General features: G+C 44.4%; 1 protein-coding gene across 9 annotated transcripts in view; it reads left to right on the plus strand.

Annotated features, from left to right (window-relative positions):
- The window catches only part of LOC125459448 (ADP-ribosylation factor GTPase-activating protein 2-like), a 43,935-nt gene that overhangs the window by 15,313 nt on the left and 14,852 nt on the right, over window positions 1-13,770 (plus strand). For all 9 annotated transcript variants that reach the window (XM_048545925.2, XM_048545932.2, XM_048545928.2 and 6 more), the window contains one exon: window positions 2,442-2,494. In XM_048545925.2, coding sequence (XP_048401882.1) covers window positions 2,442-2,494 — 53 coding nt within the window. The remainder of the gene's footprint in view (window positions 1-2,441; window positions 2,495-13,770) is intronic.

Raw genomic sequence — 13,770 nt, forward strand, 5'->3', positions numbered from 1 at the left:
GACTGTGTAACTTGGAAGGCATGTTAGATGGGACAGGGATGTGGTGCCCTGTTGTCTGGGACTGAATCAGGGTGTGTCTTGAATAGCCTGTGGAACAGGTCTCTCAAATTTGGTGAAAGTTCCAGGAGTGCTAAGAAAATCGAATCTCCTGAAGGAACAGTTGCCCCCACCTCCCCCAAAGCCATGAGGGAACCATTGGGGATTGGGAGAAGAAGCACATTTACTGCAGAATAATGCAGGTCCTGAAAGAATACAAAGATATGAGAAGAAAAGCCAACATAATTTGGAAGGTACAATAATAATGACCTATGCTGTAAACCAAAATAGAAAATCATTTCACAGACTAATTGGTGAATCAGAAGAGGAGGTTGTGATCAGAATAGGAGCATTAAGGAGGACAAACAGGATAATCCCACAGGTAATGATGGAGATATGGTGAAAACATTACTATTTCACTTCGGTATCTACTGTGATGATAGAGTAGGGTAATGGGCAACTAGGTCAGTATGTTTAAAATGAAGAGAAACTGCACTGAATAAACTGAGCAGTCTGTAAGAGAATAAAAGCCTTGGTCTGAATGGATTGCATCCACACATGTTAAAGTATCTCAGGTACAAAGAGCAGAGGCATGCTTGCATTCATTCATCACCAGAAGTGTAGTGGCTGAGGACTAACAAATGGCCTTATGAATTGCTTTCCTAAAGAAGGGGAAAGAAGCTAAGTTTACTATCAATGACGTAAAAGTCCTTACTGGTAGAAGTTAAAGTTGCCATAGTCTTACCAGACCATAGGGCTGCTCCCTCCTTGGAGAGGGACGACTTTGGTGGTTTCACCTGAGAGTCACCTCACCCTAACCCTAACATCTCTGGCAAGGGGTGAAGGAGAGTCTTTCATGGTATCCTCAGCTGGTGCAGGAATTGAACCCACACTTTGGCATCACTCTGCAACACAAACCAGCTGCCCACCCAACTGAACTGATGAGAAGCATTATAATGTGTAGTCAGCACGGATTTCAAAAGTGAATGGTTTGACTTCACTTCCAGGGAGGTTGGACCGGTGTCGGAGGGAGAAGGCTGTTTGGGGTTACAATGATAGATTTACAGTACAGCTGAGAGGAGGCCGGAGTAGAGCAGAAATACTGGCATAGTCTGGTTCCTTTTTCTCTGCCGTCTATCCTTCATAATCTCATATTAGCGTGGAGAGCTTTGTCGATCGACTAGACACATACGGGTGGAAATAGCGGCATGCTTGTAGTGTCACAAGTCACTCTTCACTGCCTTCAGGGCAATTAGGAATGGGCAGTAAATTCTGGCCTAGCCATTGGCATCGTCATCCCATGTACAAACAAAGCAAAAGGTAGACCAGGTACAGTGATGCTTGACATTTTCCATGCTCACAACAATGTTGGGTGCTTGGTTTTGTGGTCATTTATTGATTTTTTTTTTCTATTGTAATTTCTCAGGCCATTTCAGGAGACAGACAGACTGAACTACTTTGGCTGCTACTTTGGGAGTCACATGTAGACCAGATTGGGTAAAGACAGCAGGTCCCTTTCCCTGAAGGATATTTCTAAAAACCTAGTTCAGTGGAGTTGATGCTTACTTTATGGCTTTCATTACTGGGACTAGCATTATATTTCTAGTTTGCTAAATCATTGAATTTAAATCCTCCAGTTACCACTAACCTATCTTCAGACCATTGTTTGGTACTGTGACCCAAATGCTTGACTGTAATTCTAACATTCACAGTTTTGACATCCATCTTTCAAAAAAAAATGGATACACTGAGAAAGCAAAACTGGGAAGTTATTGCTGTCAGAAAAGATGGAGCAGGCTCAGACTTTGGAAAAACAGATCCTGAGGATTGACCTGGTCTTCGAGGTTATCATTGGGTTCAATATGGCACACCTGGAAAAGGTGTCCCCACTTACTGGGAAGACTGAAACCACTGCTTCATAAAGGAAACATAGTCTCAAATAAATCCAGTAAGGAGCTTAGAAACATCTTTATACAAAGTATGAACACTTCTTGGGAGTGGCTGAGGTGATTAGCATCAGTATATTGAAAGAAAGCTCAATCAAGTCAGGAAGGAAAGAGCTGAGTTGATGGAGTGTGGTGATATAAATGGGGAGGGATGGATGTTCGGGGAAGCTGTGTGTAGCCTCATCTCATCCTCAGTCAAATGGCCTGTGTCACACTGACTCCCTCTTCACACTGACTCCCTCTGACTTTCACACACACATTCATTCTCTCCAGCTGCTCATCTTACTGCCTTGGCAGGGGCAGAAGGGTCAGAGCTGGAGGGGAGCAGGGCAGGGTCAGAGCTGGAGGGGAGCGGGGCAGGATGCGTGACCTGGTGCTGGGGACTGGAGAGAGTGCAGGGAGAAACACTGACACTAAATTGATATCTAATCAATTTCTTCATTGGTGCTTCTTTTCCAGAGGTGAAGCCCAGTTTAATTGGCAAGAAGAAACCGACCTCAAGCAGGAAGAGGGTAAGTGCGAAAAGCTGACAGCCCATTTGTGTTGCCCATGTTCAGCCTGCGCTGTGTCTGTTCACCTACCTATCTACCTGCCTTTCTCCCACTCTTTCCCCCAAATCACCACAGTATCCATATCAGAGAGCGTGGCAGAATGAGTGCACATAGGAGAGACTGAAGGACTGGGTTAGAAAGAAAGGTATTCACTGGGGAATAGACTGTGACCAACAGGTGAAAATAGAATCACAGGGCACAGGACCGCATTTGGTTTATTGTGCCTGTACTGATTCTTTGAAAATGCTTTCTGGTTAATTCCATTTCCCTGCTCTTCCTTCATAGCCTGGAAAATCCCTTTTCAGATATTTTTCCAGTTTCCTTTTGAAACTTGCCACTGAATACTCAATGAATGGCAGGACAGTAGGATGCTCAGATGAATAGAGGGATCTTGAAGTGCTTGTCCACAGATCCCTGAGGCTGGCAGGACAGGTTAATTGGGTAGTTAAGAAGGCAAAATGAATGCTCGCCTTTACCTGTCAAGGCAGCGGCTATAAGAGCAAGGAGGTTCTGTTGAAGCAGTATGGTACTTTGATTAGGCTACAGCTATGATACCGCGTGTATGTCTACTCACCACACTATAGGAAGGATGGGATTACACTGGAAGGGGTACAGTGGAGATTCACCAGGATGTTGTCTGGGATGGAGCATTTTAGCAATGAAACAAATGTTATTGACCAGACCAAACACCCTTCAAATATATCAGAGCTATAGTCTAGACACTAACCTTTACCTTATTTAAAGGCAGGTGTAGGTGCTGTGTTTCAGATATAATTTGATTGGCCACGCTATTTGGCTTTAAGCAAAGTGCACTTTATTCTTGCGCACAGTTTAATTGAAAACAAAAGAAGGAAGAATTGATATAACTAACTCTATTGGAAAACTTAACAGAATAAGAAATGATTTAACAACTAGATAGCAACTGTTCCAATATAATAACATCCCATAAACATGCCATTGGCAAAAGCAGACTCAGTAAACAGATTATCTCAAATGCCATGTTTCACTAGTCCAAGAGGAAAGAACACCGAGAAAATTCTTTCAGAGAGAGGTGGGGGGGCTCCAGCTTTTTGCTGTGGCCGAGAGGGAGATGTATAACAGTTTCCACAGCTAGCTTCAAAACCCCAACAACCACTGAAAAAGCTGAACTAAACTCCTGATTCTGTGGGAGCCTCACTCCACACATTCATGCTGCTTCTGTTGTTCTAACATTTAAAAACAAATCCCCAGGCCCTCCCAAGCTGTTTACTTTATTGTCTCTGAAGAGACAACTTGTAACCTCTCTGAAAACTTCTATTCAAAAATAAGCCAGGACAAAAGATGCTTATCAAAGCCATTGGACCATCACAACAGGCTGAATAAGCTTTGGTTGTTTTCTTTGGAGCAAAGAAGGGTGAGGGGGACCTGACTGACGAGTGTAAGATTATGGGCGGTAGAAAACAGCTAACAGTAGAAAACAGATCCTCAGTTGAAGGATCAAAAAGTGGGTATACTTTTAAGGTGAAAGCAGGAGATTTAGAGGAGACTTGATGAAACTATCTTCACCCAGAGGGCAGTGGGCGTCTGGAATGTTCTGTCTGGGAGGGTAGTTGAAGAGGGAAACCTCACAACTTTAAGAATGTACATGATTGAGTGCTTTAAATATCATAACATTCAAGGCTATGTGCCGCATGCTGGAAATTGGGACCAGTAGTATTTAAGGTAATTTTGGCAGTACAGACTTGATAGGTTGAAGAATCTCTTCTGTGATGTATGAATTTTTGAGCCTGTGTTTGCCACTCTCTGTTTGTACCTCTTCCTTAACAAAGAACAGTATAGCATGGAAACCCTTTGACCCACTAAGTCATATGCCAACATATGATGCCTTTCTAAACTAAAAATCTTTTGCTTCTACGGGCCCCATATCCTGCTATTCCCTGCCAATTCCCATATCTACTGAGGTGCATCTTAAACTTTGCTATTGTATCTGCCTCTCACATCTCCTTTAAACTTAGCCCCTTTTGCCTTAAACCTGTATCGCCTAGTAATTGATATTTCTGCCCTTGGAAAAAGATACCAACTATCCTTACCTCTCATGGACTTCAGTAAGGCATTTGATAAGGTTCCCCATGGTAGGCTCATTCAGAAGGTCAGGAGGAATGGGATACAGGGGAACTTAGCTGCTTGGATACAGAATTGGCTGGCCAACAGAAGACAGCGAGTGGTAGTAGAAGGAAAATATTCTGCCTGGAAGTCAGTGGTGAGTGGGGTTCCACAGGGCTCTGTCCTTGGGCCTCTACTGTTTGTAATTTTTATTAATGACTTGGATGAGGGGATTGAAGGATGGGTCAGCAAGTTTGCAGACGACACAAAGGTCAGAGGTGTCGTTGACAGTGTAGAGGGCTGTTGTAGGCTGCAGCGGGACATTGACAGGATGCAGAGATGGGCTGAGAGGTGGCAGATGGAGTTCAACCTGGATAAACCTGGATTTGGTGTGCAGATACATAGATCCCTTAAAATGGCCACCCAAGTGGACAGGGTTGTTAAGAAAGCATATGGTGTTTTGGCTTTCATTAACAGGGGGATTGAGTTTAAGAGTCGTGAGATCTTGTTGCAGCTCTATAAAACTTTGGTTAGACCGCACTTGGAATACTGCGTCCAGTTCTGGTCGCCGTATTATAGGAAAGATGTGGATGCTTTGGAGAGGGTTCAGAGGAGGTTTACCAGGATGCTGCCTGGACTGGAGGGCTTATCTTATGAAGAGAGGTTGACTGAGCTCGGTCTCTTTTCATTGGTGAAAAGGAGGAGGAGAGGGGACCTAATTGAGGTATACAAGATAATGAGAGGCATAGATAGAGTTGATAGCCAGAGACTATTTCCCAGGGCAGAAATGGCTAGCACGAGGGGTCATAGTTTTAAGCTGGTTGGTGGAAAGTATAGAGGGGATGTCAGAGGCAGGTTCTTTACGCAGAGAGTTGTGAGAGCATGGAATGCGTTGCCAGCAGCAGTTGTGGAAGCAAGGTCATTGGGGTCATTTAAGAGACTGCTGGACATGTATATGGTCACAGAAATTTGAGGGTGCATACATGAGGATCAATGGTCGGCACAACATTGTGGGCTGAAGGGCCTGTTCTGTGCTGTACTGTTCTATGTTCTATAATTTTGTGAACCTCTATGAGGTCTCCCCTCAGCCTCTGATGTTCGATTGAAAACAATCCCAGTCTCTCTTCATAGCTAACACCCTTCAAACCAGGCGACATCCTGGTAAATGTTTTTTGTACCCTTTCCAAAGCCACCACATCCTTCTGGTGGTGTTTCAATGGAACTATGTGCAGGGTTTCAAATGTGACATAACCAAAAGTTCTGTACAGCTGCAATGTGAGGACAATTTTATATTCTATGTCCCAACTGACAAAGGCAAGTACGCCAATCCTTCTTGCTCACATTATCCACCTGCCCTGCCACTGTGGACCTGTATACAATTATCCTTCTGTATCTTAATACTTCTAAGAGTTGTGCTATTTACTGTGTTGGAGCTTCCAAAATATATCACCTCTTATTTGTCTGGATAAAACTCCAGTTGCCATTTCTCAATCCAAGTCTCCAGCTTATCTTTGTTCTGTTGTATCCTCTGGCAATCATCCTCACTATCCGCAACCGTCCTCATCATCCCCAAACATTTTCAATCTTTGTGACGCTTGCAAACTTACAAATCAGGCCACCTACCTTCTCCTCCAAGTCATTTACATGTGTTACAAACAGGAACTTCACTTAGCACGGATCCCTCTCCAACGAGAAACAAAAAACATCCTTCCACCACTACTAAAAAAAAACCAAAAGAACTGTGGATGCTGTAAATCAGGAACAAAAACAAAGTTGCTGGGAAAGCTCAACAGGTCTGGCAGCAACTGTGGAGGAGAAAACAGAGTTAATGTTTCGGGTCCAGTGACCCTTCCTCAGTACTAATGGTGGCTAAGAAAAGGTCAGTTTCTATGCAGAAAATAGGGAGGAAGGTGGGGTAGGGAGTAAACCATAGGGTAGAGCCCAAAGAGAGAGAAAGACAGTTGGACAGACAAAGGCGTTGCTAACGGTCAGGCTGGGAAGGTGAATGGTTGTTAATGGGGTCTGTTAGTGACTGATAACAGGGGGTGTGTAGGGGCAGGCTGCCATGATGGACTTTGTCAAAGTCCATGTAGACAACGTCTACCGTCCTGCCCTCATCAATCAACTTTTCACTTTAAAAATATTCAATAAAGTTTGGGAGACAAGCCCTCCCCTGCAGGAAGCCTTCCAAATGTGAGTAAATCATATTCCTAAGGCTCACCAGTCTGTAATTTCATAGATTATCCTTGTCACAGATCACAGAAGATCACAGAATTTCTACAGCATGGAAGCAGGATGTTTGGCCCATCAAGTCCACACCGACCCTCTGAAGAGCATGCCACCCAGACCCATCCCCTGTCCTATCCCTGCATTTCCCACCCTACATACAATGAGCAATTCAACATGACTAATCCACCCACCCTGCATATCTTTGGACTGTGGGAGGAAACTGGAGCACCCAGTGGAAACCCACACAGAAACGAGGAGAATGTGCAAACTCCACATAGACAGTCGCCCAAGTCTGGAATAGAACCTGGGTCCCTGGTGCTGTGAGTCAGCAGCGCTAACCACTGAACCACCATGCAGCCCTATCGCTGTTGCCCTTCTTTTAACAAAGGAACAATTTTGACAACTGTCCAGTCTTCTGGAATGTCACCTGTGTCTAACGAGGATATAAAGATCTCTACTAAAGCCCCGGCAATTTCCTCTCTCACCTCCCTCGGCGTTCTGTGATAGGTCACCTCACGTCCTGCGGACTTGTCTTAATGCTTTTCGAAACGCCCAACACCTTTTATTTTATATTGACATGCCCTAGAATATCAACGTACCCTTCTTTAGACTGACTATCCAGCATGCTTTTCTCCTTCATGAATATCAACGCAAGGACCTCACCCACATCCTCCAGCTCCCTGCATAAATTTCCTTCAGTGGGTCTACCCCACCTCTAATTTTCCTTACTGCTGTTTGCCAAAGTCCCCTTTTAGCCCTTCTAACTCCTTGTTTAAGTTCTACTTAAGGATGGTATTTTTCTCAACCCCGTTCTCCTGCCTTCTTCAGATAACTTTTGATCCCCTTACCAATCAAGAGCATATCTATCTCTGTCTTGAATACACTGTGTGACTGGGCCTCCGTAGCCGTCTGCTGCAATGAGTTCTACCGATTAGCCAGTCTCTGGATAAAGAAATTCCTCCTTATCTCAGTTTGGAACAGTCATCCCTTTTTTCTGAGGCTGTGACCTCATGTCCTCATCTCCTACTATTGGAAAGATCTTTTCCACATCCATACTGTCCAGGCCTCTCAGACTCAGAGTCCTCAACTGCTCCTCGTACGACAAGCTCTTCATTCCCAGGATCATTCTTGTAAGCTTCGTCTGGAGCCCCTCCGATGCCAGCACATCCTCCTTTACGTAAGTGGCCAAATATAACTCTCAGTATTCCAATTGCGGTCGAACCAAAGCCTTATACAGACTCAGCTGTACATCTCCGCTCTTGTATTCTGGCATGCTTGAGATGACTGCCAACATTGCATTTCCCTCCTGAGTGCCAAATGAACCTGGGTGTTAACTTTAAGAAAATCCTGAACTCCAACTTCCAAGTCTCTTTGTACTTCAGAATCACAAAGCTCTTCCCCATTTAGAAACTAGTGTACACCTTTATTCTCCCTAACAATGTCATAACCTCTCACTTTTATACATTGTGTTTCATCTTTGTCCACATTCCTAGCCTTCTACAGCCTTCCGACTTCCTCAAGTCTATCTTTGTGTGACCTGTAAACTTAGCGACAATAAGTTCCTTCGTCCAGATCGTTAATGTATAACGTGCATAGTTGTGGTCCCACACAGCGCCCTGCAGAACTCCATTTGTCACTAGCTGCCATCCTGAAAAAGACACCTTTATCCCTAATCTCTGCCTTCTGCCAGACAGCCAATCCTCTATCCCTGCCAGTACGCATCTAATCTAAAACTAATCCCCTCTGCCTGCACATAGTACATATCCTTCTCTGCTCTGCCTGTTCATGTGTCTATCTGAATGTCTCTTAAACTTGGCTATCATATCTGCTTCTGTCATCTCCCCTGGCAGTGCATTCCAAGCAAGTACCCTCTGTGTAAAAACATTTCTCACACATCTCCTTTAAACTTTTCTCCCCTCACCTCAAACCTATTTGACATTTCCACCCTGAGGAAGAGACTCCAACTACCCACCCTATCCGTGCCTTTCATAATTTTATATACTTCTCCTTGCACCAGAGATCTCTCTATATATCAATGCTCCTTGTTACTTCAACTTGCTGTCTTGCAGTCCGAAGATTTACAGTACACTTTCCTCTTGTGTTTGACCTCCCAAAATGCAAGATGGCTATCCAGATAATACATCTCTAGTTTAAACACAATCTGCTAATTTTCCGCCTAACGTTCCAGCCGATCTGCATCCTTTGATATCCTTCTCCACAGTCCACAACTCCACCAATTTTCATGTTATCTGCAAATTTACTAATCAGATTAATGACATTTTTAACCAAATCATTTACATATGTTACAAACAACAGAGGTGTCAACTCTGATTCTTGTGGAATATCACTGATCACAGACCTGTAATCAGAAAAATGCCCCTGCACAACTACTGTGTCTTTTCTGAACAAGCCAAGTTTGTATCGAACTTGTCAACTCACCGTGAATGGCAAATGACTTAATCTTTTGGACCAAACTATCATGTCAGCCCTTTTTCTTTATTTATTCATTCACGGGATGAGGGCATTGCTGGCCAGGCAGCATTTAATGCCTATCTCTAATTGCCTCGAGGGAAGCTAAGAGTCAGCAAGAACTGCAGATCTTGGAAGCCAGAGTCAATACGATGTGGAGCTGGATGATCACAGCAGGTCAGGCAGCATCAGAGGATCAGGAAAGTCAATGTTTCAGGTCAGGACCTTTCACCATGCCAGTTAAGAGTCAACCACATTGCTTGTGTCTAGAATCACATGTAGGCTAGACCAGGTGAGGATGGCAATTTGCTTCCCTAAAGGACATTAGTGAACCGGATGGGTTTTTCCAACAATCGGCAATGGATTCATAGTGTTACAAAGTTGGGTAGAGTAATTATGAAGTGAAAGGGAAAAAGCTAAAATATGTGGTTCCTTTAAGAGATTTGTGGTTTGCCTGTACTTCGAAAATGTATGCCTGTGAGCAGCAGTTGAAGTTACCCATACAGAGAGCCTCAAAAAATGAAACCAATGTATTAGTGAAGAAGTCTTACAGGTAGCAGGCAAAACAGCAATTTTGTTTTGATGTTGTGACGAGTTTGAATTTAGCCAATTAATTTAAAACAAAACTCAGCAATTCAGAGCCAATTGAATTTAAAAAAGGATGGTGTTGACAACCTGAAACTAATCCTGTTATAAGAATTTGATTGTCATTATGGGCATATAAGACGAGGGCATTTGGAAAATTAGAGGGAGCCAACTGCCATGAGCCAGGGTTAGCACCACTCATCTCTGAGAGGGAGCCCATCCAATTGATCAAAGATACCATGGTATTTTAGCTCAAAGTCCTCATAGAGGACATTCCAGAGAGGAAACATCCCTGACAGCAGAGTTAACCAAAGAAAGGCATTTGTGAAGACACAAGGGACTAAGATTAAGTTATGATTTATTGGGTTTTTATTAGTCGGACTTGTCTTTATTTAAACAACATTCAGTAGAACTTAGACCAGTTAGGAAGTAGTTGGTAGTCAAGCGGGGAATTATTGATAACAAAGTGTGGAGCTGGATGAACACAGCAGGCTAAGCAGCATCTCAGGAGCACAAAAGCTGACGTTTTGGGCCTAGACCCTTCATCAGAGAGGAATTATTGAGTTTGTTATTAATTCTGTTAATTCGTTTATTATTAGGGTTAAACAGATAAATAGCTTGTTATTATTTGTAGAGTGGAGATCAGGGATTTTCTTTCTTTTAACCATTCTTTTAACAGATTACGAGGGAAAGGGCTTGCTTTTCTGGGTGTTTCAGAGGTAATTATTAAACAGGAACCTCCTAGTCCCCTCATAGCAGATGTGGGCTTGTACTTTGGTAATTATCAAAGGGGTTCGGTCATTCCCCAGTCATAACAATGGTCATCATTTGACTCTGAATTCCAGATTTTATTTTAATTGAATTCAAATCCCACCATCTGCCATGGCGGGGTTTGCACCCAGGATCCCAGAACAATATCTGGGTCTGTGGATTAACAGCCCAGTTTTAAACCACTAGGCCATTGCCTCCCCTCAGATGCTAATTTTGTCAGACTTTACTAAAGTCCATGTAGACAACATCAAACGCCCTATGCTTGTCAGTCATCGTTATTACTTAGAGTCATACAGCTTCGATTCAGACCTTTGGTCCAACTCATCCGTGCTAACCAGACATTCCAATCTGAACTAGTCCCATTTTCCAGTGTTTAGTCCATATACTTTTAAAACTCAAACCAAAACCAAGACCTTCCCCACATAAAGTCATTATTCTCCAAGTCCATTCTTCTCCAAATTCCTACCCTAGTCACCCTCTTATTCCTCACATACCTATAGAAAGCTTTAGGGTTCTCCGTTATTCTACCTGCCAATGTCTGCTCATGTCCCCTCCTTGCTCTTCTTAACTCTCTCTTTAAATCCTTCCTAGCTAATCTGTAACTCTCCATCACCTCATCTGAACCATCTTGTCTCATCATCACATAAGCCTCCCTTCCGCTTAACAAGAGATACAATTTCTTTAGTAAACCACGGTTCCCTTGCCTTATAGCTTCCTCCCTGCCTGACAGGGACATACCTATCAAGGACACGTAATATCTGTTCCTTAAACCAGCTCCACATTTCAATTGTCCCCATCCCCTGCATTTTGCTAACCCATTCTATGCCTCCTAAGTCTTGCTTAATCGCATTATAATTGCCCTTCCCCCATCTAAAACTCTTGCCCTGTGGCATGTTCCTGTCCCTTTCCATTGCTAAAGTAAACATAACCGAATTATGGTCACTGTCTCCAAAGTGCTCACCTACCACTAAATCAAACACCTGTCCTAGTTCATTACCAAGTACCAGATCCAGTGTGGCGTCCCCTCTTGTCGGCCCTTCGACATACTGAGTCAGGAAACCCTCCTGCACACATTGGACAAAAACTGATCCATCAGACGTACTAGAGTTATAGCATTTCCAGTCAATGTTAGGGAAGTTAAAGTCGCCCATAATGACCACCCTGTTCTTTTCACCCCTGCCCAGAATAGTTTTGCCGATCCTCTCCTCCACATCCCAAGAACTTGGTGGGGGCCTATAAAAAACTCCCAGCAGTGTGACCTCTCCCCTCCTTGTTTCTGACCTCAGCCCAAACCACCTCAGTAGACGAGTCCTCATCAAAAGTTCTTTCAGCCACCGTTATACTGTCCTTGACTAACAAAGCCACACCTCCCCCTCTTTTACCACCTTCCCTGACCTTAATGAAAGATCTAAACCCCAGAACGTGCAACATCCATTCCTGACCCTGCTCTATCCATATCTCCAAAATGGCCACAACATCGAAGTCCCAGGTACCTATCCAAGCTGCAAGCTCACCTACCTTATTCTGGATACTCCTGGCATTAAAGTAGACACACTTCAACCCAGCTTGCTGTCTGCCAGCACACTCCTGTGACAGTGAGATCCTGTCCATGTCCTCCCTACCCTCATCCTCCTGTGTACTAGGACTACACCTCATTTTCCCATCCCCCTTCTGAGCTAGTTTAAATCCACTCGAATAGCACTAGCAAATTTCCCACCCAGGATATTAGTGCCCCTCTGGTTCAAGTGGAGACCGCACTGTTTGTAGAGGTCCCACCTTCCCCAGAATGAGCCCCAATTGTCCATGTTACCTGAAGCCCTCCCTCCTGCACCATTCCTGCAGCCACATGTTCAGCTGATATCTCTCCCTGTTCTTTGCCTCGCTATCACATGGCACGGGTAACAAACCAGAGATAACCACTCTGTGTTTGTTCTAGCTCTCAGCTTCCGCCCTAGCTCCCTGAAATCCTGCCTGACATTCCTATCCCTCTTTCTACCTATGTCGTTGGTGCCTATGTGGACCACGACTTGGGGCTGGCCACCCTCTCCCTTCACGACCCCACAGACACAATCCGAGACATCACGGACCGTAGCACTTGGGAGGCAACACACCAACAGTGAGTCTCTTTCGTTCCCGTCAAACCTTCTATATCAGTCCCTCTAACTATTGAGTCCCCAATGACTATCAGTGTCTTCCTATCCCCCCTTCCCTTCTGTGCAAGAGGGACAGAGTCTGTGCCGGAGACCTGCAACCTACTGCATGCTCCTGGTAAGGGCCCCCCACCAACAGTATCCAAAACGGTATACTTGTTTTTCAGGGGAACGACCACAGGGGATCCCTGCCCTGATTGCTTTTTCCCCCTTCTAACAGTTACCCAGCTTTCTTCACACTTAGGAGTAACTACTTCCCTGTAACTCTTGTCTATCACTGACTCTGCCTCCCGAATGATCCGAAGTTCATCCAGCTCCTGCTCCAGTTCCCTAATGCGGTCTTGGAGGAGCAAGAGTTGGGTGCACTTCCTGCAGAGGTATTTGGATGGGACACTAATGGCATCCTTCACCTCATACATCATGCAGGAGGAACATTCCTGTACCTGCACTGCCATCCCTGCTAATCTCCTAAACAGAAAGTTTAAAAAAAAGAGAAGCTTATCTTGATTTGTCCCAGGTGTATAAGGTTAGAGGAGGTGGATGGGTGGGAGGCCGTACAAGGGTAGGGTCTCGGGTTTACACAACGATCACTTATATAGCAGAGGGATGAAAAAAAGGTCGCTCCCTTCCCAGAAACCTCTGCTCCGAGGTGCTGCTGCTGCAACCAGAAATGGAAGGCTCTGACGCTCGAGGAAAGCTTTTAAAGTTTGAAAAAAAAATCTGACTCACCGGCTTCCCGACAGGCCCCTGGTCCAAGCTTCTGCTCGCGCTGCTGCTGCACCCAGAAATGCAATGATCTTAAGGTCATGAAGAGAGACTGGATCAGTTAGGATTATATTCACTGGAGTTTGGAAGAATAAGGAGGGCAGTTCAAAGAAACCTATAATATTCCAACAGGATTAGACGAGGTAAATGTAGGAAGGATGTTCCTGCTGACCTTGGAAGGCCAGA

The sequence above is a fragment of the Stegostoma tigrinum genome, chromosome 17 (assembly GCF_030684315.1).
Source record: "Stegostoma tigrinum isolate sSteTig4 chromosome 17, sSteTig4.hap1, whole genome shotgun sequence".
NCBI lineage: Eukaryota > Metazoa > Chordata > Chondrichthyes > Orectolobiformes > Stegostomatidae > Stegostoma > Stegostoma tigrinum.